The sequence below is a fragment of the Argentina silus genome (assembly GCF_951799395.1).
Source record: "Argentina silus genome assembly, chromosome: 6".
In the NCBI taxonomy this organism is placed as follows: domain Eukaryota; kingdom Metazoa; phylum Chordata; class Actinopteri; order Argentiniformes; family Argentinidae; genus Argentina; species Argentina silus.
The window spans coordinates 22,422,654-22,445,445 of record NC_139660.1 but is presented as its reverse complement, the minus strand read 5'-3'; the positions used below and the strand labels follow the sequence as shown (position 1 = coordinate 22,445,445).

General features: G+C 47.5%; 4 protein-coding genes across 4 annotated transcripts; all 4 read left to right on the top strand.

Moving 5' to 3' along the window:
• Positions 1-3,018: 3,018 nt before the first annotated feature.
• Positions 3,019-3,648, top strand: LOC310806075 (histone H1-like; the record flags this gene model as incomplete). The annotated part of the gene is made up of 1 exon (XM_083672031.1): positions 3,019-3,648. The coding sequence occupies one exon, from the start codon at positions 3,019-3,021 to the stop codon at positions 3,646-3,648; it is 630 nt and encodes a 209-aa protein (XP_083528157.1).
• Positions 3,649-4,365: 717 nt separating this feature from the next.
• LOC310806079 (histone H2A-like) lies at positions 4,366-4,752 on the top strand (the record flags this gene model as incomplete). Its single annotated transcript, XM_083672035.1, has 1 exon — positions 4,366-4,752. The coding sequence occupies one exon, from the start codon at positions 4,366-4,368 to the stop codon at positions 4,750-4,752; it is 387 nt and encodes a 128-aa protein (XP_083528161.1).
• An 819-nt stretch (positions 4,753-5,571) lies between these two features.
• Positions 5,572-6,011, top strand: LOC310806090 (histone H3.2; the record flags this gene model as incomplete). Its single annotated transcript, XM_083672046.1, has 1 exon — positions 5,572-6,011. The coding sequence occupies exon 1, from the start codon at positions 5,601-5,603 to the stop codon at positions 6,009-6,011; it is 411 nt and encodes a 136-aa protein (XP_083528172.1). The 5' UTR covers positions 5,572-5,600.
• Positions 6,012-20,117: 14,106 nt separating this feature from the next.
• Positions 20,118-21,945, top strand: srd5a3 (steroid 5 alpha-reductase 3). Its single transcript, XM_083672026.1, has 5 exons — positions 20,118-20,351; positions 20,550-20,701; positions 20,840-21,031; positions 21,298-21,429; positions 21,628-21,945. The coding sequence occupies exons 1-5, from the start codon at positions 20,137-20,139 to the stop codon at positions 21,885-21,887; spliced, it is 951 nt and encodes a 316-aa protein (XP_083528152.1). The 5' UTR covers positions 20,118-20,136; the 3' UTR covers positions 21,888-21,945.
• The last annotated feature ends 847 nt before the right edge of the window (positions 21,946-22,792 follow it).

Here is a 22,792-nt window from a genome sequence, read left to right as displayed (position 1 = left end):
CCAGTAGACAGTGGCTGATGGCTGGTGATTGAGGTCGGTGACGCCCAACACCCTGGACACGCATTCTCACCTGGACAAGGGAAAAGCGCTGTGAGAATCATGTTCTTTGATTTTTCCAGTGCTTTCAACACCATCCAACCCCTCAGATTGGGAGACAAGCTCCTGCAGATGGGTGTGGACGACCACCTGGTATCCTGGATTACTGACTACCTGACAGGGCGGCCACAGTTCGTCAGACTGAAGGACTGCCTCTCGGACACTGTGGTATGCAACACCGGAGCACCACAGGGAACTGTGCTCTCTCCTGTCCTGTTCAACCTGTACACGTCTGACTTCTGCTACAACAAAGAGTCATGCCACATGCAGAAGTTTTCGGACGATACTGCAATTGTGGGGTGTATCAGAGATGGGCAGGAGGGGGAGTACAGGAGCCTGGTGGAGGACTTTGTGCAATGGTGCAAACTCAACCACCTATAACTCAACACTACTAAGACCAAGGAGATGGTGGTGGATTTCCGTAGGTCTAAGCCCGCTCTGCTACCAGTCTCCATTGAGGGAGTCAATGTGGAGGTGGTCAGCACATATAAGTATCTGGGGCTACACCTGGACAATAAACTGGACTGGTCAGCCAACACTGATGCGATTAACAAAAAAGGACAGAGCCGGCTGTACTTCCTGAGGAGGCTGCGGTCCTTCAATGTCTGCAGCAAACTACTAGGGATGTTTTACCGGTCTGTGGTCGCCAGCGTTCTCTTCTATGCAGTGGTGTGCTGGGGAGGAAGCACTAAGAAGAGGGATGCCGGGCGACTGGACAGGCTGGTAAGGAAAGCTGGCTCTGTTGTGGGAGCTGAACTGGAGAGCATCACTTCAGTAACAGAAAAAAGAACTCTGAGCAAACTGCTCACCATCATGGACAATGAAGGTCATCCACTGCACCACACCATCATCCAGCAGAAGAGCTTGATCAGCTGGAGACTACGAGCACTGACATGCAAAACTGACAGACTGAGCAAATCATTTGTCCCCAGAGCCATACAACTTTACAATATGTCAATCAAGGGCAAAGAGATGGACTTCTCTGCATAACCTCCACCCACTACCTTACTGTTTCACCTCATAAAATACAATGTTTACTGGCTATGCTAAGCCTCATACACAGCCCCTACCTCCCTCCACCAGCCTGGACTAAATGCACTTTAAAAATAGTCCATATTTATTTAGCCCATATTTAGTATTTAGTTTTTAGTATTTAATGCTATAATTTGCACTGTCCTATAATTGCACTGTCTTGCCTTACCTTTTTGCACCTCACCTAACTGCAAAGACGTTTACAACTGCACCTCGCCTGTTTACAATCCTGCTTATGTTGTATGTTGTATGTTGTATGTTGTATGTGTATGTTATGTGTGATGTCTCTATGTCTGTAAGCTACTTGGAACCTGAATTTCCCCTAGGGATAAATAAAGTTTCTATCTATCTATCAGGTAATCTAATACTTTCAAGAAATTAGCCCCCCCACCACTGCCAAGACATTAACAGCCCACTTGCCTATTGATGATCCATAAGCCGCCTTCATGTTACCCCCGATGAGATTAGGCAGGCCAAATGTGTGATTTGGAGTGGTCCGGTCAATTTGATTGCTGTAGCAATATACAGTCACCCAACACTTTATTAGGAACACCTGTACATCTTCTCATTGTGGAGGTGATGTAAACGTGTGGGAAATGTTTAATTGGCACACTTTGGGCACGTTAATACCAATCAATCAATCATCGCTTGAATGCCACAGCCTATTTGAGTATTGTTGCTGACCATGTGCATCCCTTCATGGCCACAATTTACTCATCTTCTAATGGCTACTTCCAGCATGATAATGCTCCATGTCACAAAGCAAAAGTCGTCTCAAACTGGTTTCATGAACATGACAATGAGTTCAGTGTTCTTCAGTGGCATTCCCAGTCATCGGATCTGAATCCAATAGAACAACTTTGGGATGTGTTAGAACGGAAGATTCACAGCTTGAAAGTGCACCCGAAAAATCAGCAGGAATTGCGTGATGTAATCATGTCATCATGGACCAGAATCTCACAGGAATGCTTCCAACATCTTGTGGAATCAATGCCACGAAGAATTGAGGCTGTTTTGAGAGCAAAGGGAGGCCCTACCCAGTATTAGTATAGTGTTCGGTAATAAAGTGCTCGGAGAGTGTATATGACACAAGTCACAGAGCACCAATCAAAGGATTATCGTGTCAGGAGGAGTGATTACAATGCTGGTCATAACATCTCAATTGATTGGTACATGTCTACTGTGAGGAAGCATCCACAATCATAGCCTGTGGCTTTCGCTTGTCCTGTCAAGATGAATATGAAGGAGAGGAAGCGACTTTAGACTGTTGAGGAGAGATGAGAGGGACACCATCCCGAAATACCGTCTATAGGGACAAGCTCCCAGCCACGTCCCGGCGACTGTGTTTTACGCCCCCCAAAATAGCTCGCATTTATAACACTCCCCACCACATCGGGGGACCCTCAATGTTATTACTCCCTCGCCAGACAACCTGGCTACCTGGACAGCGAGTGCTGGTCGCAATCGAATGCACTTTAACCCACTTTAGGAAACAAATAGCACGGGAAAAGCTGTGCGCAACGCTCCCTACGACGGTCGAACGGTGGGATTTTGAGCAGGTTACAACAAAATAAACGAGGCCTCCACGGCCCACATGACTTTATTCTGAACGGAGACAAGTCTGCTTGCTGGCCCGTTCGCATTTGGACCTCAACTCGGCTCCACCGGTGACTTTTGGACCGTTATTCGCGAGGAGAAAACACAGGCGCCGGAGCATTTCGGCAGCAAAGACTGCCGAGCAGGGATGGTTGAGTCTGCATGGTTCTCATGTCGCATTTAAGGACAGCCCCCTAAACTGGCTTGAGCTTCATTCGCACAGAGCAGCGTCGCAGTCTGACTTGTAGCCCTACGACTGTGTATACCGGAACAAACGAGACTTTATACATAGACATGGCAGAAGTCGCACCAGCCCCCGCTGCCGCCGCGCCGGCCAAGGCACCCAAGAAGAAGACAGCATCCAAGCCCAAGAAGGCTGGCCCCAGCGTCAACGAGCTCATCATCAAGGCCGTGTCCGCATCCAATGAGAGGAACGGTGTGTCCCTGGCTGCGCTGAAGAAGACGCTGGCGGCCGGTGGTTACGACGTAGAAAAGAACAACTCCCGCGTCAAGATCGCCGTCAAGAACCTCGTCACCAAGGGCACTCTGCTCCAGCCCAAAGGCACCGGTGCCTCCGGCTCTTTCAAGCTCAACAAGAAGGCCGTCGAGGCGGTCAAGAAGACGGCGAAGAAACCCATCGCCGCGAAACCCAAGAAGGCGGTCACAAAGAAGCCCGCCGCGGCCAAGAAGCCCAAGAAGGCAGGAGCAAAGAAGCCCGCCGTCGCCGCTAAGAAGTCTCCCAAGAAGGCAAAGAAGCCCGTCGCCGCTAAGAAGCCCACCAAGAGCCCCAAGAAGGCCAAGAAGCCCGCACCTGTTAAGAAGGCCCCGGCCAAGAGCCCTAAAAAGGCTGCAAAGGTAGCGAAGTCCAAAGCAGCCAAGCCCAAGGCAGCTAAGGCAAAGAAGGCTGCCCCAAAGAAGAAGTAAACTTCCAGACAGTGTTCATGTCGACACTTGTACCACAAAAAGGCTCTTTTAAGAGCCACCCACCTTTCCATAAAAATTGCATTTTCCTCCATGTCGACAGCAAGAAGCCTTCCCAAACAAGGTCCAATTTACACCAGTCTCAACCACTGACCGATACACGAAAATAATAGTGATACTAAATGTTGAAATGGCCACAATGAGGGATTTAACAATTATCTAGTTAATGCACACATGTTTAAACAGGCTATATAATGTCTCACTCGGTCTCTGCGGGAGAAAGGGGTCAAGGAGGAGGGTTGGGGGTATGCCAGAGTCTTTCAATAACAACATATACGGATGTAGTTCCTCTTTCCAATATACGGTTCATTACGTTATATTTGAATAGAAATGCATAATAGTAATAGTCAACTGTAAAGTCAATCAGGAGTACTATTTCACTATTTAGTGTATTATGTGGGACGAGTGTGATTAGAACTTTGATGTCTGGCGCGCGAGTTGAGACTTACAAAGACCGAGTGAAAAGGCGGTCAATCGCTGGGCGGCGGCAAGGCGCGTGCATATCCGCTTCAGTGCCGGGTTGCTGATTGGATGAGGTGTCATCGACTCGGTGGCCAATGAACGCCGGTCAGAGAGCGGTATAAGAAAGACACTACGCGATTAATTGTCATATCAGACTCTTTCTTTCAGCTGACACGAAATTCGTCTAAAGCCCAAAAAATGTCAGGAAGAGGAAAAACCGGAGGCAAAGCCAGGGCCAAGGCAAAGACCCGTTCTTCCCGCGCTGGACTCCAGTTCCCAGTGGGCCGTGTTCACAGGCTCCTGCGCAAGGGCAACTATGCCCAGCGTGTGGGCGCTGGCGCACCAGTCTACCTGGCCGCAGTGCTCGAGTATCTGACTGCTGAGATCCTGGAGTTGGCCGGCAACGCCGCCCGCGACAACAAGAAGACTCGTATCATCCCCCGTCACCTGCAGTTGGCCGTCCGTAACGACGAGGAGCTGAACAAACTGCTGGGCGGTGTGACCATCGCTCAGGGTGGTGTGCTGCCCAACATCCAGGCAGTGCTGCTTCCCAAGAAGACCGAGAAGGTCGTCAAATCCAAGTAAATGTGCCACCGCAGTTTCGACTTCACTTCTGAACAAAAAAGGCTCTTTTAAGAGCCAACCACTTGTCTCTAAAAGTGTGTCCATCCTTCTCTCTAAACTAAACTGCGCTTTGCGTGTCTTGGGGTACCTTATGCTGTAGCCTACTTTCACGGTCATATCATGCTTCCACAAGGTGGAGAAGACGCACCCAACAATACAGTTAGACACTCCTGCTTTGGCCTGATGTGGTGATACCAATCAATATTCCCCTCAAAAGGTCACCCTTACTTCCCATTTTTGTCAGTAAACTTTTCCAAATATACATACATCTCTTTGAAGCCAAGTGTTAAGAATAGCTTTTGGCTTTCAAAAATAATCTTGTTCACACTAGTAAGACAATTGAACTGTGTCTTTACAGCGATGTTGTGTAATGAAATGAATGGATGGTATGGCCGTAAGCCCATATTCATTCATATTAAGCCTCAAACCTAATGCCAGGAAGAGAAGAGAGTAAAAGCTATAGCTGGGGTCTTTGTCCTTGAGTGGTATCATCAATCAGTTGACTCATAATTATGGATTTTCTCATAACATCGAGTTTTTTTAAAGTTCTCATATTAATATTATTATTATATTCACATTGGGGGTGGGGGGAAACAAAGGAATAGTGGCACGGGTTTAGGGTTTGAATTTATGGCGGGCAGGATGCATGGAGCTCGTGTCCAATGACAGCCAGAGAAGTGGAGACAACGAGCCAATGAGCTCGTCCATCGTCGCCGCCCAATCGGGGCACGACGGCTCCGGTTTTATAAACTGAACACTTCTTCTTGAGACTGTTTATACTCCGACTGTAAAAGAAGGAAGTTAACGCCATGGCAAGAACCAAGCAAACTGCTCGTAAATCCACCGGTGGGAAAGCCCCCAGGAAACAACTCGCCACAAAGGCTGCCCGTAAAAGCGCACCGGCCACTGGTGGCGTGAAGAAACCTCACCGTTACAGGCCCGGCACCGTGGCTCTGAGGGAGATCCGTCGTTACCAGAAATCCACCGAGCTGCTCATCCGCAAGCTGCCCTTCCAGCGCCTGGTGAGGGAAATCGCCCAGGATTTCAAGACCGACCTGCGCTTCCAGAGCTCAGCTGTGATGGCCCTGCAGGAGGCCAGTGAGGCGTACCTGGTCGGTCTGTTCGAAGACACCAACCTGTGCGCCATCCACGCCAAGAGAGTGACCATCATGCCCAAAGACATCCAGCTGGCCCGTCGCATCCGTGGAGAGCGCGCCTAAGATCAGTCTGATTTCAATTCATCAGAGGACAAAAAAAATCCCCAAAGGCTCTTTTAAGAGCCACCTAAATATTTCCTACAGATGCATGTTTCCATTTCCTATCCTTCTTGGACTTGATCACTTGGGCAATGCAGGGGTCTATTAGTTCTACATATCTGTAGGACGAGTAGCATCCCGAAGAGTCGAATTAATAACTGGAGGGGATGTGTAGGTAGATAAAAGATTGGAGTTTGAGTCACAAAAAACGATTCGTTTAAAAAGTGGAATGAGTATAAATGTAAGCAAATCAAGACCCCTGCTAAAGTTTGATTGGTGTGAATAGCATACCGAAAAAAACAAGGATTGCAATAGTAAGAACTAGAAAAATAAGTTTGAGAAGAAACTTTGGGCTTGCAAAGCCTTACATTGGTAGTAGAAAACGTTTAAGGATGGTAGACACAGTTTAAGATGGTTTGATTGGTGGATCGATAGGTTACATAAAGTTAAATAGATGAGGGATAGATAGATAGAAGATGGTTTGCTTGGATGGATGAAGGGATAGACAAGAGGAGGTAAAGATAGAACGCATAATAGGAACCGAATGATCCTCATCGTCCATGGAACTTAAAAAGGCTTAAGTTTAAGTTTAAAAAGTGTATAAAAATAGTATAAAACCTCTGAATGGAAGTTATTGACGTGGAGTCAGTCTACACATTTTATATATACCGCGGGATAAATTTCCAATATTGTCCTGTTATTTTTAGCACAGTCCTGATGGCCAAATGGTCAGAATTAACTATATAAAACAACTCATATTTCAGGACATCTTCTGCTTTTTAAAATAACAGTCCACAATTAACATCCATCCCAGTGTAACAGGCCATAGTATACCCAGGTATAGCTTGGCCCAGGCCAGAGTATACACGGGGAATACTGTCCTAGGCCAAACTATACCTGGGGTATAAATCAGCGTAGGCCCCTCTTGTGTAAAGACATTTACACAAGAGGAGTATATTCTGACATTGCTCATTGACATGTTGTAGATCAAAGCAGCTGGTAAAAGCAGGTGGCATGTGAGGTTCAGCCATTGGAACCTACATTTCGCAAAATCGGATATGACAATTCCATTGACATTGCATAGGTATCCCAGGGGTAACTGAATTAACGAGTTACCACACTAATTTAGCAACATGCAGGAGAAGCAGTCAAAAGGTATGGTTTTGAAGAACAGCACAAAGCTAAGACTGATGACAATCCAAACCTCCCATTGTTACCCAATACCATTTCAACAACTGAAAAGTTGCTAGTGTAAACTGCCTGAGTGGAGGCACCTTCAAAAATCCAAAGGCTCAATGAGTTAAATAAAATATTTATTCAGTGAATAAACACCAGATACACTTTTGAGATCTCACTTCCAAGAAGCAACATTTGAATCTAAAAGAGAAAGATCATTGGTCACCGTCCAGGTCGTTCCCGGGCACGTCGTCCGATGTGACGTTGATCCCGGACACAACGTCCGCTGTCAAGTTGCCGTCTGTTGTCAGGTTGTTCACGGGCACGACGTCCGCTGTGAGGTTGACGTCCACTATCAGGTTGTTGCCGGGCACGACGTCCGCTGTCAGGTTGCTCCCGGCCACGACGTCCGCTGTCAGGTTGCCGTCCGCTGTCAGGTTGCCGTCCGCTGTCAGGTTGCTCCCGGCCACGACGTCCGCTGTCAGGTTGCCGTCCGCTGTCAGGTTGCCGTCCGCTGTCAGGTTGCTCCCGGCCACGACGTCCGCTGTCAGGTTGCCGTCCGCTGTCAGGTTGCCGTCCGCTGTCAGGTTGCCGTCCGCTGTCAGGTTGCTCCCGGCCACGACGTCCGCTGTCAGGTTGCTCCCGGCCACGACGTCCGCTGTCAGGTTGCCGTCCGCTGTCAGGTTGCTCCCGGCCACGACGTCCGCTGTCAGGTTGCCGTCCGCTGTCAGGTTGCCGTCCGCTGTCAGGTTCCTCCCGGCCACGACGTCCGCTGTCAGGTTGCCGTCCGCTGTCAGGTTGCCGTCCGCTGTCAGGTTGCCGTCCGCTGTCAGGTTGCCGTCCGCTGTCAGGTTGTTCCCGGCCACGACGTCCGCTGTCAGGTTGCTCCCGGCCACAACGTCCGCTGTCAGGTTGCCGTCCGCTGTCAGGTTGCCGTCCGCTGTCAGGTTGCTCCCGGCCACGACGTCCGCTGTCAGGTTGCCGTCCGCTGTCAGGTTGCTCCCGGCCACGCCGTCCGCTGTCAGGTTGCCGTCCGCTGTCAGGTTGCTCCCGGCCACGACGTCCGCTGTCAGGTTGCTCCCGGCCACGACGTCCGCTGTCAGGTTGCCGTCCGCTGTCAGGTTGCTCCCGGCCACGACGTCCGCTGTCAGGTTGCCGTCCGCTGTCAGGTTGCTCCCGGCCACGCCGTCCGCTGTCAGGTTGCCGTCCGCTGTCAGGTTGCTCCCGGCCACGCCGTCCGCTGTCAGGTTGCCGTCCGCTGTCAGGTTGCCGTCCGCTGTCAGGTTGCCGTCCGCTGTCAGGTTGCCGTCCGCTGTCAGGTTGCCGTCCGCTGTCAGGTTGCCGTCCGCTGTCAGGTTGCCGTCCGCTGTCAGGTTGTTCCCGGCCACGACGTCCGCTGTCAGGTTGCTCCCGGCCACAACGTCCGCTGTCAGGTTGCCGTCCGCTGTCAGGTTGCCGTCCGCTGTCAGGTTGCTCCCGGCCACGACGTCCGCTGTCAGGTTGCCGTCCGCTGTCAGGTTGCTCCCGGCCACGCCGTCCGCTGTCAGGTTGCCGTCCGCTGTCAGGTTGCTCCCGGCCACGACGTCCGCTGTCAGGTTGCTCCCGGCCACGACGTCCGCTGTCAGGTTGCCGTCCGCTGTCAGGTTGCTCCCGGCCACGACGTCCGCTGTCAGGTTGCCGTCCGCTGTCAGGTTGCTCCCGGCCACGCCGTCCGCTGTCAGGTTGCCGTCCGCTGTCAGGTTGCTCCCGGCCACGCCGTCCGCTGTCAGGTTGCCGTCCGCTGTCAGGTTGCTCCCGGCCACGACGTCCGCTGTCAGGTTGCCGTCCGCTGTCAGGTTGCTCCCGGCCACGACGTCCGCTGTCAGGTTGCCGTCCGCTGTCAGGTTGTTCCCGGCCACGACGTCCGCTGTCAGGTTGCTCCCGGCCACGACGTCCGCTGTCAGGTTGCTCCCGGCCACGACGTCCGCTGTCAGGTTGCCGTCCGCTGTCAGGTTGCCGTCCGCTGTCAGGTTGCCGTCCGCTGTCAGGTTGCCGTCCGCTGTCAGGTTGCTCCCGGCCACGACGTCCGCTGTCAGGTTAGCGTCCGCTGTCAGGTTTCTCCCGGCCACGACGTCCGCTGTCAGGTTGCCGTCCGCTGTCAGGTTGCCGTCCGCTGTCAGGTTGCCGTCCGCTGTCAGGTTGCCGTCCGCTGTCAGGTTGCCGTCCGCTGTCAGGTTGCTCCCGGCCACGACGTCCGCTGTCAGGTTGCCGTCCGCTGTCAGGTTGCCGTCCGCTGTCAGGTTGCTCCCGGCCACGACGTCCGCTGTCAGGTTGCCGTCCGCTGTCAGGTTGCCGTCCGCTGTCAGGTTGCCGTCCGCTGTCAGGTTGCCGTCCGCTGTCAGGTTGCCGTCCGCTGTCAGGTTGCTCCCGGCCACGACGTCCGCTGTCAGGTTGCCGTCCGCTGTCAGGTTGCCGTCCGCTGTCAGGTTGCTCCCGGCCACGACGTCCGCTGTCAGGTTGCCGTCCGCTGTCAGGTTGCTCCCGGCCACGACGTCCGCTGTCAGGTTGCCGTCCGCTGTCAGGTTGCCGTCCGCTGTCAGGTTGCCGTCCGCTGTCAGGTTGCTCCCGGCCACGACGTCCGCTGTCAGGTTGCCGTCCGCTGTCAGGTTGCCGTCCGCTGTCAGGTTGCCGTCCGCTGTCAGGTTGCTCCCGGCCACGACGTCCGCTGTCAGGTTGCCGTCCGCTGTCAGGTTGCTCCCGGCCACGACGTCCGCTGTCAGGTTGCCGTCCGCTGTCAGGTTGCTCCCGGCCACGACGTCCGCTGTCAGGTTGCCGTCCGCTGTCAGGTTGCTCCCGGCCACGACGTCCGCTGTCAGGTTAGCGTCCGCTGTCAGGTTGCTCCCGGCCACGACGTCCGCTGTCAGGTTGCCGTCCGCTGTCAGGTTGCCGTCCGCTGTCAGGTTGCTCCCGGCCACGACGTCCGCTGTCAGGTTGCCGTCCGCTGTCAGGTTGTTCCCGGCCACGACGTCCGCTGTCAGGTTAGCGTCCGCTGTCAGGTTGCTCCCGGCCACGACGTCCGCTGTCAGGTTGCCGTCCGCTGTCAGGTTGCCGTCCGCTGTCAGGTTGCTCCCGGCCACGACGTCCGCTGTCAGGTTGCCGTCCGCTGTCAGGTTGCTCCCGGCCACGACGTCCGCTGTCAGGTTAGCGTCCGCTGTCAGGTTGCTCCCGGCCACGACGTCCGCTGTCAGGTTGCCGTCCGCTGTCAGGTTGCCGTCCGCTGTCAGGTTGCTCCCGGCCACGACGTCCGCTGTCAGGTTAGCGTCCGCTGTCAGGTTGCTCCCGGCCACGACGTCCGCTGTCAGGTTGCCGTCCGCTGTCAGGTTGCCGTCCGCTGTCCGGTTGCTCCCGGCCACGACGTCCGCTGTCAGGTTAGCGTCCGCTGTCAGGTTTCTCCCGGCCACGACGTCCGCTGTCAGGTTGCCGTCCGCTGTCAGGTTGTTCCCGGCCACGACGTCCGCTGTCAGGTTGTTCCCGGCCACGACGTCGGCTGTCAGGTTGTTCCCGGCCACGACGTCCGCTGTCAGGTTGTTCCCGGCCACGACGTCCGCTGTCAGGTTGTTCCCGGCCACGACGTCCGCTGTCAGGTTGCCGTCCGCTGTCAGGTTGTTCCCGGCCACGACGTCCGCTGTCAGGTTGTTCCCGGCCACGACGTCGGCTGTCAGGTTGTTCCCGGCCACGACGTCCGCTGTCAGGTTGTTCCCGGCCACGACGTCCGCTGTCAGGTTGTTCCCGGCCACGACGTCCGCTGTCAGGTTGTTCCCGGCCACGACGTCCGCTGTCAGGTTGCCGTCCGCTGTCAGGTTGCCGGACAAGGAAGGAGCAGAGTGTGGAGAGGCTCCAAAATCCACTTCGTTATTCTCCAAATACACTTGAAAATCAAAGAAGACAAAGATCAAGGCATGGCATAGTGAAGTGCAAGTTAATTCTAGAAAATGTTTAGTGAACTCTTGAACAAGTATTATACTAACAAATGTTAAAGCCACAATCCATCAAAATGTCATACCTGGACAGACTGTCGATCATGCTAGTCAATGTTGTTCGAAGCTACAGTGTTTTTACATTTCGATTGTTTTAACATTGCGAGTTAAAGTCCCACACATTATGGGGTATGCTGGGGTAAAACCGCTCATGACGCATATTCTTCATCAATGGGTATAACAAATCTATATATCCAAAAAAAGCTTCACGAATTGTGGGTTGTGGCTTTAAGAACACAAACTTCAACTACAGCAAGAAGATGACTACAAAGATGTTCCTTACCTCCGAATGGTCTCCCCACAGGGATTTCATTTTGGAAGAAAAAGTTTCCAACAGGAGAACAAGAAACTATGGGGAAACAGCACAAGCAGAAGTTGATTTCACACACCCTAGCAATCTCAAATAATGGCTTTGACATGAAAATGTGTCAATGCTTAGGTAACAAGATAGAAGGCCCATTTCACCCAACTGTAGCATGGAAACAATCCATTCTAATTGTAACACTCAGTTTTCAAACCTTTGAGGATCCAACAATTGAGGGCAACGCTCAGCAATACCCTCACAGCATTCATGATGTGACTTCTGTTCTTCAAGAGTGAATATCTTACCTGTGCCATTGAGCGGTTTATGAAGGCTACATCCTGGCTTCAACACCTGAAGCCAATCATGGCCTAATTAACATGTAGCAGCTTGATAGTCTTGTTAGCGCTTCAGCCCATTCCAACGGACCCAGGGTTATTAGGTCTAGTTTGATATCGACCTTACAATAGAAGTGAATTTGGAGAAATAGTAGAGTTGCAGATCGCAGCTATTTATATGCAAGCCATGCATAACCTACATGTGACATACTTTTCATCACCAATGCTATGCTTTTTGACTTCAAGGGGTAGTGATATATTGCGATATGGTCAATGAACAAGGGAGGTCCATCTCATGTCTATCCTACCTAGAAAGTGATGGATTGTATAGAAAATGTTTTCTGAATGTATGTATATATGTATATATGTATGGATGTATGCACGACAGTTTGGGATTGGATATAGAGTTGTGGTGCACACAGCAGTGTTTTAATCCAAAATACAGTAACTCAGCGCGTGGTGGGGTTCTCATCAAGTAGAGATGAAGTGATGTCACAGACATTCTGCACAGCAAGGTGACTTGGCATTTACACGTTTCTCTGGAGGTAGATCGTAGATCCACTGGGGGTACTTTTGTTGTGTTGCAGTGTAGAATGTCAAAAGCTGGTTATACAGTTGATCTTCCATGGTTGCCAAAGTTGGAAAACTGAAAAAGTTTGGTGGTAGGGCAAGCAGCTGTGTGTCTGAGCATTCACACGCTTTTGGCCTTGAAGCTAAGTTGTGGCTTGTGAAATGATGCCGTCCACCAAAAACGTCAACAAGTCAGAAAAGAAGAAACTTCATTTCAAAATACAAGGCGACAATCTACCACATCAATATCACCCTAAGAAAATGTGAAATGTCAAAAGTTTGTTAGTAATTAGAGACTTGTTTTGGATAAATGTATGAAACTTACTAAAGTAGTTGATGACTTCTATATCCTACATTTTGTTAGGTTGCTGATGAAAAAAGCTCATTTCAAGAACATGTTTTATTTTCGGCTAAAATATAGATTATTTCAGGGTTAATACATGTTCCTGTTCCTGTTTATAAATATTAGTGAGTGAATATACTGTGTAAATACAATCAAAACCTCTTTACACAAGAGGGGTATATTCTGGCCTAGAGGGGTATAGTCTGGCCTATGCTAATTTATACCCCAGATATAGTCTGGCCTAGGCTAACTTATACCTCAGGTATAGTTTGGCCTAGGACAGTTTATTCCCCGGGTATACTCTGGCCTGGGCCAAAATATACCTGGGTTTATTCTGGGCAGGGGTTAATTTGGGCTGTTACACCGGAATGATTTCTCTGCTTTTAAGTGCAGTCACATTGGATGTGTAAAACACTCCAACTCCATCTGCTTTTTCTTCTGCTATTGATATCATCGATGTTCCATTAGTCCACATATTTTTTACATTGTTAACATCTTCCAGAGTTCTTAGTCTTAGTTCTTGTGCACATATAATGTCAGTTTTAGTTTTCAGGAGGGCTTCTTTCTTGTTTGATGTGTTCCTTGTTGACTGAATGCCTCTGTAAGGTGGATATGAAGAGAGATAGACGCAGACACTGCAGTGAAAAGCTGGAGTTAGAGTTTAATAAAGACTTTCATGGGAAAAATAATGCAGACAAATATTGGTGGTCCTCCTCCTCTCCCACTCCCTCGGGCCTTCCCACACTCAGCCAAGGTTTATACTATCATTTTAGAAATAGATTTGTCCTACCAGTTGTTTTTCTTGGAGTCAGACAACGTTGCACTTCTATCCGGTCACGGCACCAATTGTTGGGGTCCCACACAGTTTTATCAACTTTGTCCTTGGTGCAAACCATCTGTTGTTTTGGGTGATAGGCAATGGATTTTCCACAGGGTAGGTGTATGTACGAAGAAACAAGACCAATGTTTGGAGGCCATTTTGGGACAGACTCATGACCCAGAGAAAGGTTTATAGGAGACCCAGGCACAGTCATTGTTCAGTCGGCTGCTGAGGCTTCATGCCAAACCATCAACTTTCAAGACTTAGAGTATCCAACCTATGTCATACATCACTTTTGTTGCATAGTTAGAGTGTAGATTTGTGCAGTATTACAATTTCAGTTTCCACTCTGCCTTTCTGATATAATGTACTATGAAACACCATAGAGATTGAACCTTACATTATACACTCCCCTGTGTAAGTAATGGGACATTACTTACACAGGGGACTTTACATTACTCTTTTGGCTCTATGGTCCAAAAGTTTTGATTTGGAATCAATGGGGTTTAAAGTCGAGATTATTATTATTTTGATGGTAAGTGTGTACGTATTGGTTACACCATTCAGAAATTACAACACATTTTATGCATAGTCCCCCTATTTCAGGGTACCCAAAACAAAATCAAACAATTACTATGGGGTTAAAGTAGAGATTTTACAGCTTTTATTTGATGGTATTTGTGTACATATTGGTTTCACAATTCCGAAATGAATAGTTGGGTTACGGTTTATTCTAAGACATTAATATCTGTGAGGGTCTGGCTAATGTCCAAATGACATTAGTAGGTATAAAAAAAGACAACTCATAACTTCAAATAAAAATACCCAATTTATTTGTTTTTAATCTGCAGAAGAAAGAAGGGAGTGTATGTGTTGGGGAGAGGGGGCGAGGGGGGTTGGGAGTGTGTGTGTGTGGGGAGTGGAAATGGGGGGACGTGTTTTGGTGAGGTGAGGCATTGGGGTGGTGGGAGGGGGGGTAGTTAGGAGGTAAGTGTGTGAGTGTGTGAATGTGTGAGTGTGTGAGAGAGTGTCACTTAAGATCCATTCTCGTGTGTAGGCTTGCGTGCGTATGTGTGCATGAATGTGTGTGTGGGAGCAAACATGTGTGAGTAAATATCAGCGACTGCAGCAGATCTCTTCTTTGTCTTGCAGGGCTGGCTACTGCGGGAGCGTTTGGCTGAGCTGCTAACGTCTCCTCCTTCACTCTGGCTGGCTTCTCTCTTGCGTTTCATGCTGCCAGCCGCCTTGGTGGGCCTACCATTCGATAGGTTGCAGGGAAGACTGCCTGGCACCTGACTGACACTGCCCTCCGTGTGCTTCTGCTGCACAGCATTCTGGGACATGCCTTGGCTCTGTGAGGCCTGCTGGGATAGCTGGGGACATGGCCCAGCCTTCTGAGAACAGTCTTGACCTTGAACCGTCTTCAGGAGTATCTTGATGGCAGTGGGGTTTCTGGGGTTTCTGGGTTTTCTGGGGTTGCTGGGTTGCACAACCTGGGTGGACTTCCACTGGAGTGTAACACTAACCGACCGGAGTTTGGTCTTCAACATCTGGCCAAGAACGAAAAGGGGCAGAGTTTTGGCTGAGCTCTTCCCTTTGGAGGCCAGGAACTTGACCAGTGGGCCACTGCTGCCCTGAAGGCCATGCTTTCTTGATACCTGAAAGATTGTTCTAAGTTTACAAGCAAATACGATGTTGAATGGCCTACAGTCTATATAAGCCAATTACCTTCAATTTCTTTATTCAAAATGTTCTAGGCTATTTCTCCAACAATAATTGTAGGCTACTTGTCAATATTCAAATTACTCACGTTTTCCATTGACGATGTTCCTTTGTGTGTGCTAGACGTTAATAGAGCTTGAAGTTTGTCGATAAAAATAGGCAATTGTAGATGTAATCCGTAACAAACAACAAAGTAATAATTCTGATTCGAAGTTCGTTGGCGCGTATCCAAAGATACTGGAACGCATCGTCATAATAGATGACGTAGGAGATATTATTCATTGTAGCGCGCACCTTATTTGAATGTCCTAAATAAACAGATAATAATAATAATAATAATAATAATAATAATAATAATAATAATAATAATAATAAAAAAAAATCATATACCACATAGCAGTCGTGTTATCTACTTAGGAGTGGCGCTCAATTTCCAAAATATAGCGCAAAGTCATTAACTTATTTGAACATTTTATTTTATTTTTTCATTAACAGATTATCATTTAGGCTACTATTTATATTTCGTGAAAATAAGGTGATATTCTTCTTCCATGAGTCATGATGTTTCACTATTCCTCCCACGAAGAATGTAGGGTATATGGGTGGATGGTTTTACGCACGATGTGTTATTTTCCACACTGCTTATTTTAATGCCTTTCATTAATTGTTGCTTTTACACAGCACTTTCAGTACTTTGACTGCTTATCAGACACAGAATAGTCGGATTCAGCACCATATACTGTAGGCCGAGATTCTTGTTATGCGTAATAAGCTTTCTCTCTGTCAATCAGATCTTCTAGGACTCTTCACGCACCGAAAATCTCAAACAAATGCATTGCGGTTGTAACGACGAGGTACAAAGGAACACACATCTTTCTGCATTCGCTGTCCTGCAGAGAGCATCTGTTAGGCTGAGGTTGGTGCTTAATGCTGGAAAAACAAAATATATCTTATTTACCAAATCACAGAAAAAAATTATCAGATTTATGCATATGTACTTCAGGTGGTGCCCCCATTGAGCGTGTCCCTGCTTATAAACACCTGGCATTTGGTTTGACAAAGACTTGACGTTCAAAAAACACAAGCTTCTTAAAAAAGTAAGATTTAAGGTGGGCTTCTTTTATAGAAATAGATCTTGCCTTTCCCTGAACAGCAGACAGAGGATTCTGTTTTTTTCGTGATTGTATTATTATGTTGTAATTGTGTATGTGTATTATTGTAAAGTGTGTGTAAGCAGGGCTGCCTTGTAAAAGAGACCGTGGTCTCAATAGGACTCCCTGCTAAAATAAAGGTTAAATAAAAATAACAAATAAAATTATGACACAGATGATGAGGAGGATGATGAGGTAGCTTTCTACAGTGGTGGTATTACCCACAGCCCCCTGATGGAGAACAGTCCACCAGCTGTTACCTACCTACACACAGGTTTGGATGACACAGCTGTAGGATTCCTCAGACTTCATGCAGAACATCACTCTAAATCTAGATTCTTCCCTAAACTGGCTGCCCATGGCCAAAACACATCTACAACGCTGCCCTCTGTGTCAAAACGCTGTCATGATGAATACGACAGAGGATGATGATGATGATGATGATGATGATGATGATGATGATGATGATGGGTCTAGCTGGTTTACAAGATCGACAATGTTCCGCTGAGTCTGACCTTTCTATACTCAGACGAGGGAGTGCACACCCTTGGATGTGCCCCGTTTCCTGCCTCCTACTCCTGGCAGACTGAGCCCCCCACTAGTGGGGGAGTTTAGCGTTGGCCTGAGCATTGGAGCGGATGGTGCCAGGCTGAGCTCCTCCAGCCACACACTGGGCCCGCAGTAGCAGGGTCCCTCCCAGAAGAGGAGCTGGAGGGGAACTATGATGAGGGAGACAGGCAAAGTACAATAGTACGAATAGTAAAATTTGACTTTAGTGGTGAACTCTGTCTCTAGGCTAGTAAACTAAATTAATCTTGTTTAGACTCAGTGTGTTGCTGTAAGTTATCCTGCCAGAAGCCTAGGGTGCTAGTTTCTGTTGAGAGACTGTGTTTGAAGCCAGTCGTTGTCAAGTACTAGTGGGAGGAGCTGCAACTTTGCTACTTAAGCTGGCTGGCAGCTCCACACTGCAACAAAATATATTTGACTTTAAACGAACCATGTTTTATTTGCCATCAATCAATCATTGTTTGGAATGTGGTATTTCTGTACACACGCCCCCACCCCCCCAAGACAATACACATGCACATCCCCAGGGAGAACAGAGCTCTGGGCACAGGATCAGCCATTTATCGGCACTCCATTTCCAGTTAGGGGTTAAGTGCCTTGCCCAAGGGCACAACGACAGTGGTAGCAACCCTCCAGTCACCAGCACACATCTAGCTCCCTCCTGGGGTGGGGATCGAACCAGCGACCTTCCGATTGCTGGCCTCTCTAACCTCTAGGCTACCTGACACCCCCTTTAGTGGTGAACTCTGTCTCTAGACTAGTAAATTAAATTAATCTTGTTTAGACTGTAAGTTTGCTGTGAGTTATCCTGCCAGAACCCTAGGGTGCTAGTTTCTGTTGAGAATAGATTGTGTTTGAAGCCAATCGCTGTCAAGTACTAGTAGGAGAAGCTGCAACTTGCTAACTACTTAAACAGGCTGGTCGTTAACTGGTTGTTAGGTGTGAGGGGCTGCAACTCTGCTGGGTCATCAGCAATTACATAATCTGTACTTCTATCCTGACTGACTAAGAGTAACAGCCTCTGGACACGAAGACGCCTCACACAAAGACGTGGGAGTCTATCTGAGGGGGGTCTATCTGCCGGAGTCTATCTGTGGGAGTCCATCGAGGAAGGACTGAGAGTAGGGCCAGACTACTCAGTATTTGTTTTTGCTACCCTTGTGTGTATTTAGCGCTAACTGCATTTCATATTGCCTTGCTAACCCTCTAACTCTATGCCTGTAACTATCACAATGTGCCTTCTCCCCATTCCCGTTATTTCATCCCGCAGGAGGACACATAGATGCTATACCTCCCCTCGCAACCCATCTAATCTAGTCTACCCACCATGCTCAACCCCACTACAAGAGGAACAGGAAGTCTGAGAGGTAGACACCCTCTGACTGATGTAGTCCAGCCTAGACTATAGATTAGATTAGATTAGATTAGATTCAACTTTATTGTCATTGTGCAGAGTACAAGTACAGAGACAACGAAATGCAGTTAGCGTCTAACCAGAAGTGCAAAATAGCAGAAAGTGCAATGAACAGTATTTACAGGTAGTGCAATATATGATCAGTAGTAGTGCAGTATAATATAGCAGTGCAGTATAGCAGTATATGAGTAACAGTAGCATTATAGCAGAATAAATAGTTACAGTATGAACAGTGTAGCAGCATATGAGCTGTATGGGTAATGCAGTCTAGCAGTATATATGTATTAACAGTAGCATGAGGTAGATAGCAGAATAAATATAAATATGGAATGCCGTATAAACAGTATAAACAGGTATGTACAGTATGTGCAGTAGTATTAAAGAAAATATAAGGATATGTGCATTATGTGCAGTATGAACAGTATGGACAGGTATGTACAGAAGAGCAGTGGTATGAGTAAGAGCAGGGGAGGGGAGTAATAGTGCAATAGTGCAATTGTCCGGGGGGGGGGGGGTTGGGGGGGGTGGGGGTTGCAGGGGTAGTAGGTTGTCAGGTCGGTGCAGTGTTCAAGTTCAGTAGGGTGACAGCCGCAGGGAAGAAGCTGCCTCTGAACCTACTGGTTCAGGTGCGGAGAGACCTGTAGCGCCTCCCGGAGGGGAGTGGGGTGAATATAGCATCTTCAACCCACACAGCTATGTAGGCATGTCACCTAAACCGGCTATTATTGCATTTAAAAGAAAAGAATACAAATATTTAGCATCATGATTGAGCCTAATGTGGTAGTTATTACAGAGGGATAGGCCTATTTGTGGCATAGTCCTTGACTGCCTACATACCATAACATTCAAACAATATGTATAAGAGTACATTTGGATAACTCCTCTCTGGAAAATATCTACTGTACATGCTTTTGATTTTACACTCCACTGTTATTATTCAACACTGATTGGCAATACAATTTGACACATTATTTTCATAATAATTAAAATGTGCACAGGACAGACAATACACAAGAAAGGGACTTAATCCTGAGTTTAGCTGCTCTCACATTTTATATTAAGTGTCAATTATACATGATACATGAGTGGCTGACTTGCCAGCATTGCACACACAGAGTTTACATGCCTCAGTATTCAGGTTATTTGAGTATTCCCCACATTCCTTAACCAGGTTTCTCATTACTGGAATAAGGGTTTATTCTGGTTACTCCAATTGGATTAAGGTGTTTAAATGGGCTATGTCCTAACCAGAATACTTGAGTATTGGGTAAAATTGGGGCACTGATATGCATGTTGTCACTGCAGGTGAAGAGAGGAGGACAGGATGCCACTATCAAGGTGAAATCCAGGGCCCTTTCTCAATTGCTAGAAACTTGATTCCTTGTGTCCTCTCTTCTGTGTGCTCCACTTGCTGCTTCTCAAAAAGCATTGGAGGAGAATATCTAAGGGGCGCAACCTAGATATTCTCCTCCTATGCAGTTTGAGTAGGATGAGAGTGGTGGACGGGGGAAAGGACGTGTATGTGGAGTTTCTACAAATTGTGAATTGGCCAGACTTTCGAGATGCACCCGGAATATTAATAATGTTACTTGTGCGTCGACGGAACGGTATACTTAATTCGTGTTGTCCTACGGAGGATTCTAACTTGCTGGACCAAACAATGTTCGTAAAATGTTTTTAGGATTTAGCATAATTCAAGTTATATGGTTATCTTTGGCTTCATGCTTTCTTTTATCGCTATGTGTTCACAAACTTTCACTTCACCTGCCGATTGAATTTGCGAAAACTTACGTGTATCTATTATTCCAAGACGTAATCAGATATGGTAAAACCAAGCGACAACTGAAACGAGACAACTGGCTGCGTGTGTTTGATGTCCCCAAAAGGTGACAGGGTATTGGAAATCCTAGAAAAAAATATTAGATTACCCTTTCATCTAAATATTGGCATTGTTGCTACTATTTAACCTAAATGTTGGTCCCGGTGCACACAAGATTGATAGCTTTCAGGGATGATTAAAACATATAGCCTTGAGAATGAATGACACAATTCTGATACTGCTTTTCATTATTCTTGTCTTGTAGATGGTTCTGGCACTTCTATGCAGTCTCTATTGGCTGGAATGGTGTGCTTATTGCCCTGTCACTGCATATGATTGTACGGGGCCAGCGATACCCATTATGGTTGACTCGAATATTGGGATTCCTGACAGGTGAACTCGTGCCAGTAGAGCAAGGTAACCTCTCTCTGTATTCCAAAAATAATTAGAATTGTGTCATTTTGTTTTCATTGTTTTAGCTCAATGTTTCCTTACTGTGTCTGTAGAAGGTAATGTGTTTGTAATATACTCATATCTTTCCTTTCCTTTGTCTAGTACCGCAAGTTTCAGCTGTGCTGGTGCAGGTGCTGCTATGGGTCCATTCCCTTAGGCGACTGTTGGAATGTCTGTTAGTCAGTGTTTTCTCTGATGGGGTCATTCATATTGTTCAGTATATATTTGGCCTGGGCTACTACATCTTACTGGGACTGACAGTCCTTTGCTCGGATCATTATGTCATTGGAAATGGTTAGTATAAACGGTTTATTTTTTTGCATATTGGTAATGCATCTTTTGCCAATGGGTTTTTAGTCAAATTGTTGAATTTGCCCCTCTAGTCTTGATGCTTAAGAGCAAAAACAATTGGAAAATTAGACCTTCATGACCTTGTGTTAGTAATATTTAATATTCATCTTTTGGTTTGAAGATAATGCATACAGCTTAGCAGCTGTTCTGGTGACCCACACTATGGTGTGCTACTGCAGATGTTATGGTGAAAGGTGTTGTTTTTGTAGGGACCCCTACTCTTCCTCTCCTCTCCCAGCTGGGGTGGTACCACGTGGCTGGAGCTGTGCTCTTCACCTGGGCCTCGCTGCTCCAGCACCGCTCCCTGATCCTGCTGGCCAGGCTGCGCACTGGAGCCTCAGGTGAGTCATGTTGAGGCTCTTGAGACAGCTGCATGAGCTCACAAGACAAGTAGACGTTTTGCCATACTGATGTCTGTCTCAAGTCAGTTATATCACTCATGTCAATGATTTGTATACAATACATGATATAGATGTGTTGCATGGTATCGTAATACAATACATCATAAACATTGTGTTGCTCTCTTGTGATGTATTCAGGGACAGTGGAGACTCTTGCCCACAGAGTGCCGAGCGGAGGCTGGTTTGAGATGGTCTCCTGTCCACATTACTTTGCCGAGCTGCTGATCTACGTGTCTCTGGGTCTCGTGTCTACAGGTCACTCTCTCACCTGGTGGCTCGTCGTCCTCTATGTGCTTTTCAACCAGGCACTGGCCGCCCAGCTTTGTCATGAGTTTTACCGCAGCAAATTTGAGTGTTATCCACAGCATCGTAAAGCATTCATCCCTTATTTATTATGAGTCCTTCATGTGAATGTTGTATTTTGCACAACCTATGGTGGAATAAAGTACATCCGAATACATGTTGAAAGGATTGCTTTGAATTCATTGCTTATAGACATAAGTACAATACAGAACAGCAGCATTGGGAAGTCACAAGGTAGGCCACAGAAGAAATCTTGATACAACATTCCTTTTATTGCCACAATCAAAAAAGGTTGGTGGAATTCGGTGGGAAGCTCTACGTTCATTGGCATTTACAACAATGAGACAAGACAGACAAAACACACCCACACATAAAACAGACCACAACACATTTTGAATATTTGAAAAAATGACATGTGTTCTTGTCAGTTCTTGTCAGGCTCAATGAAAGCATTGGAATAGTCATAGAAGGGAAAACACTACATACAAGGCAAGCGAGATCAAGCACACCTCAAATATGTGTTTTGCTCAGATCTGAATAGAACATTAATATTCAAGTTTGTGCTGTCTGTGCTATCATGTCTGTGCTACCAACACACTGCATTAATCAGTCAGTTTTCTTTATTGTTATATCAGTAGGGCAACTTCTGTTATGACAGTAGAATAGACGAAAGTTTAGCATGGATATTTTAGCAATCAACTACTCAAATTACATACAGATACATTTGTGCTATATGGGCCAATAAAGACATTTCATAAACGTATTATTCTGGCCTTACCACAAATCAGTAGCCTAGCCTTTATGAATTGTCTTCATTGGCCCATATAGCACAAATTCATCTGCATGTGATTAGAGTAGTTGCTTGCTATTCACCAGTTTCACCTGTATCAGATAAAAGGATTCCACCCATCTCTGCGTTTACAAGTCTCTCTAACTTGACAATATTTTCCATGACATTTATAATCGACAGTTCAACTAACCAATGACAGTACTCCATAGT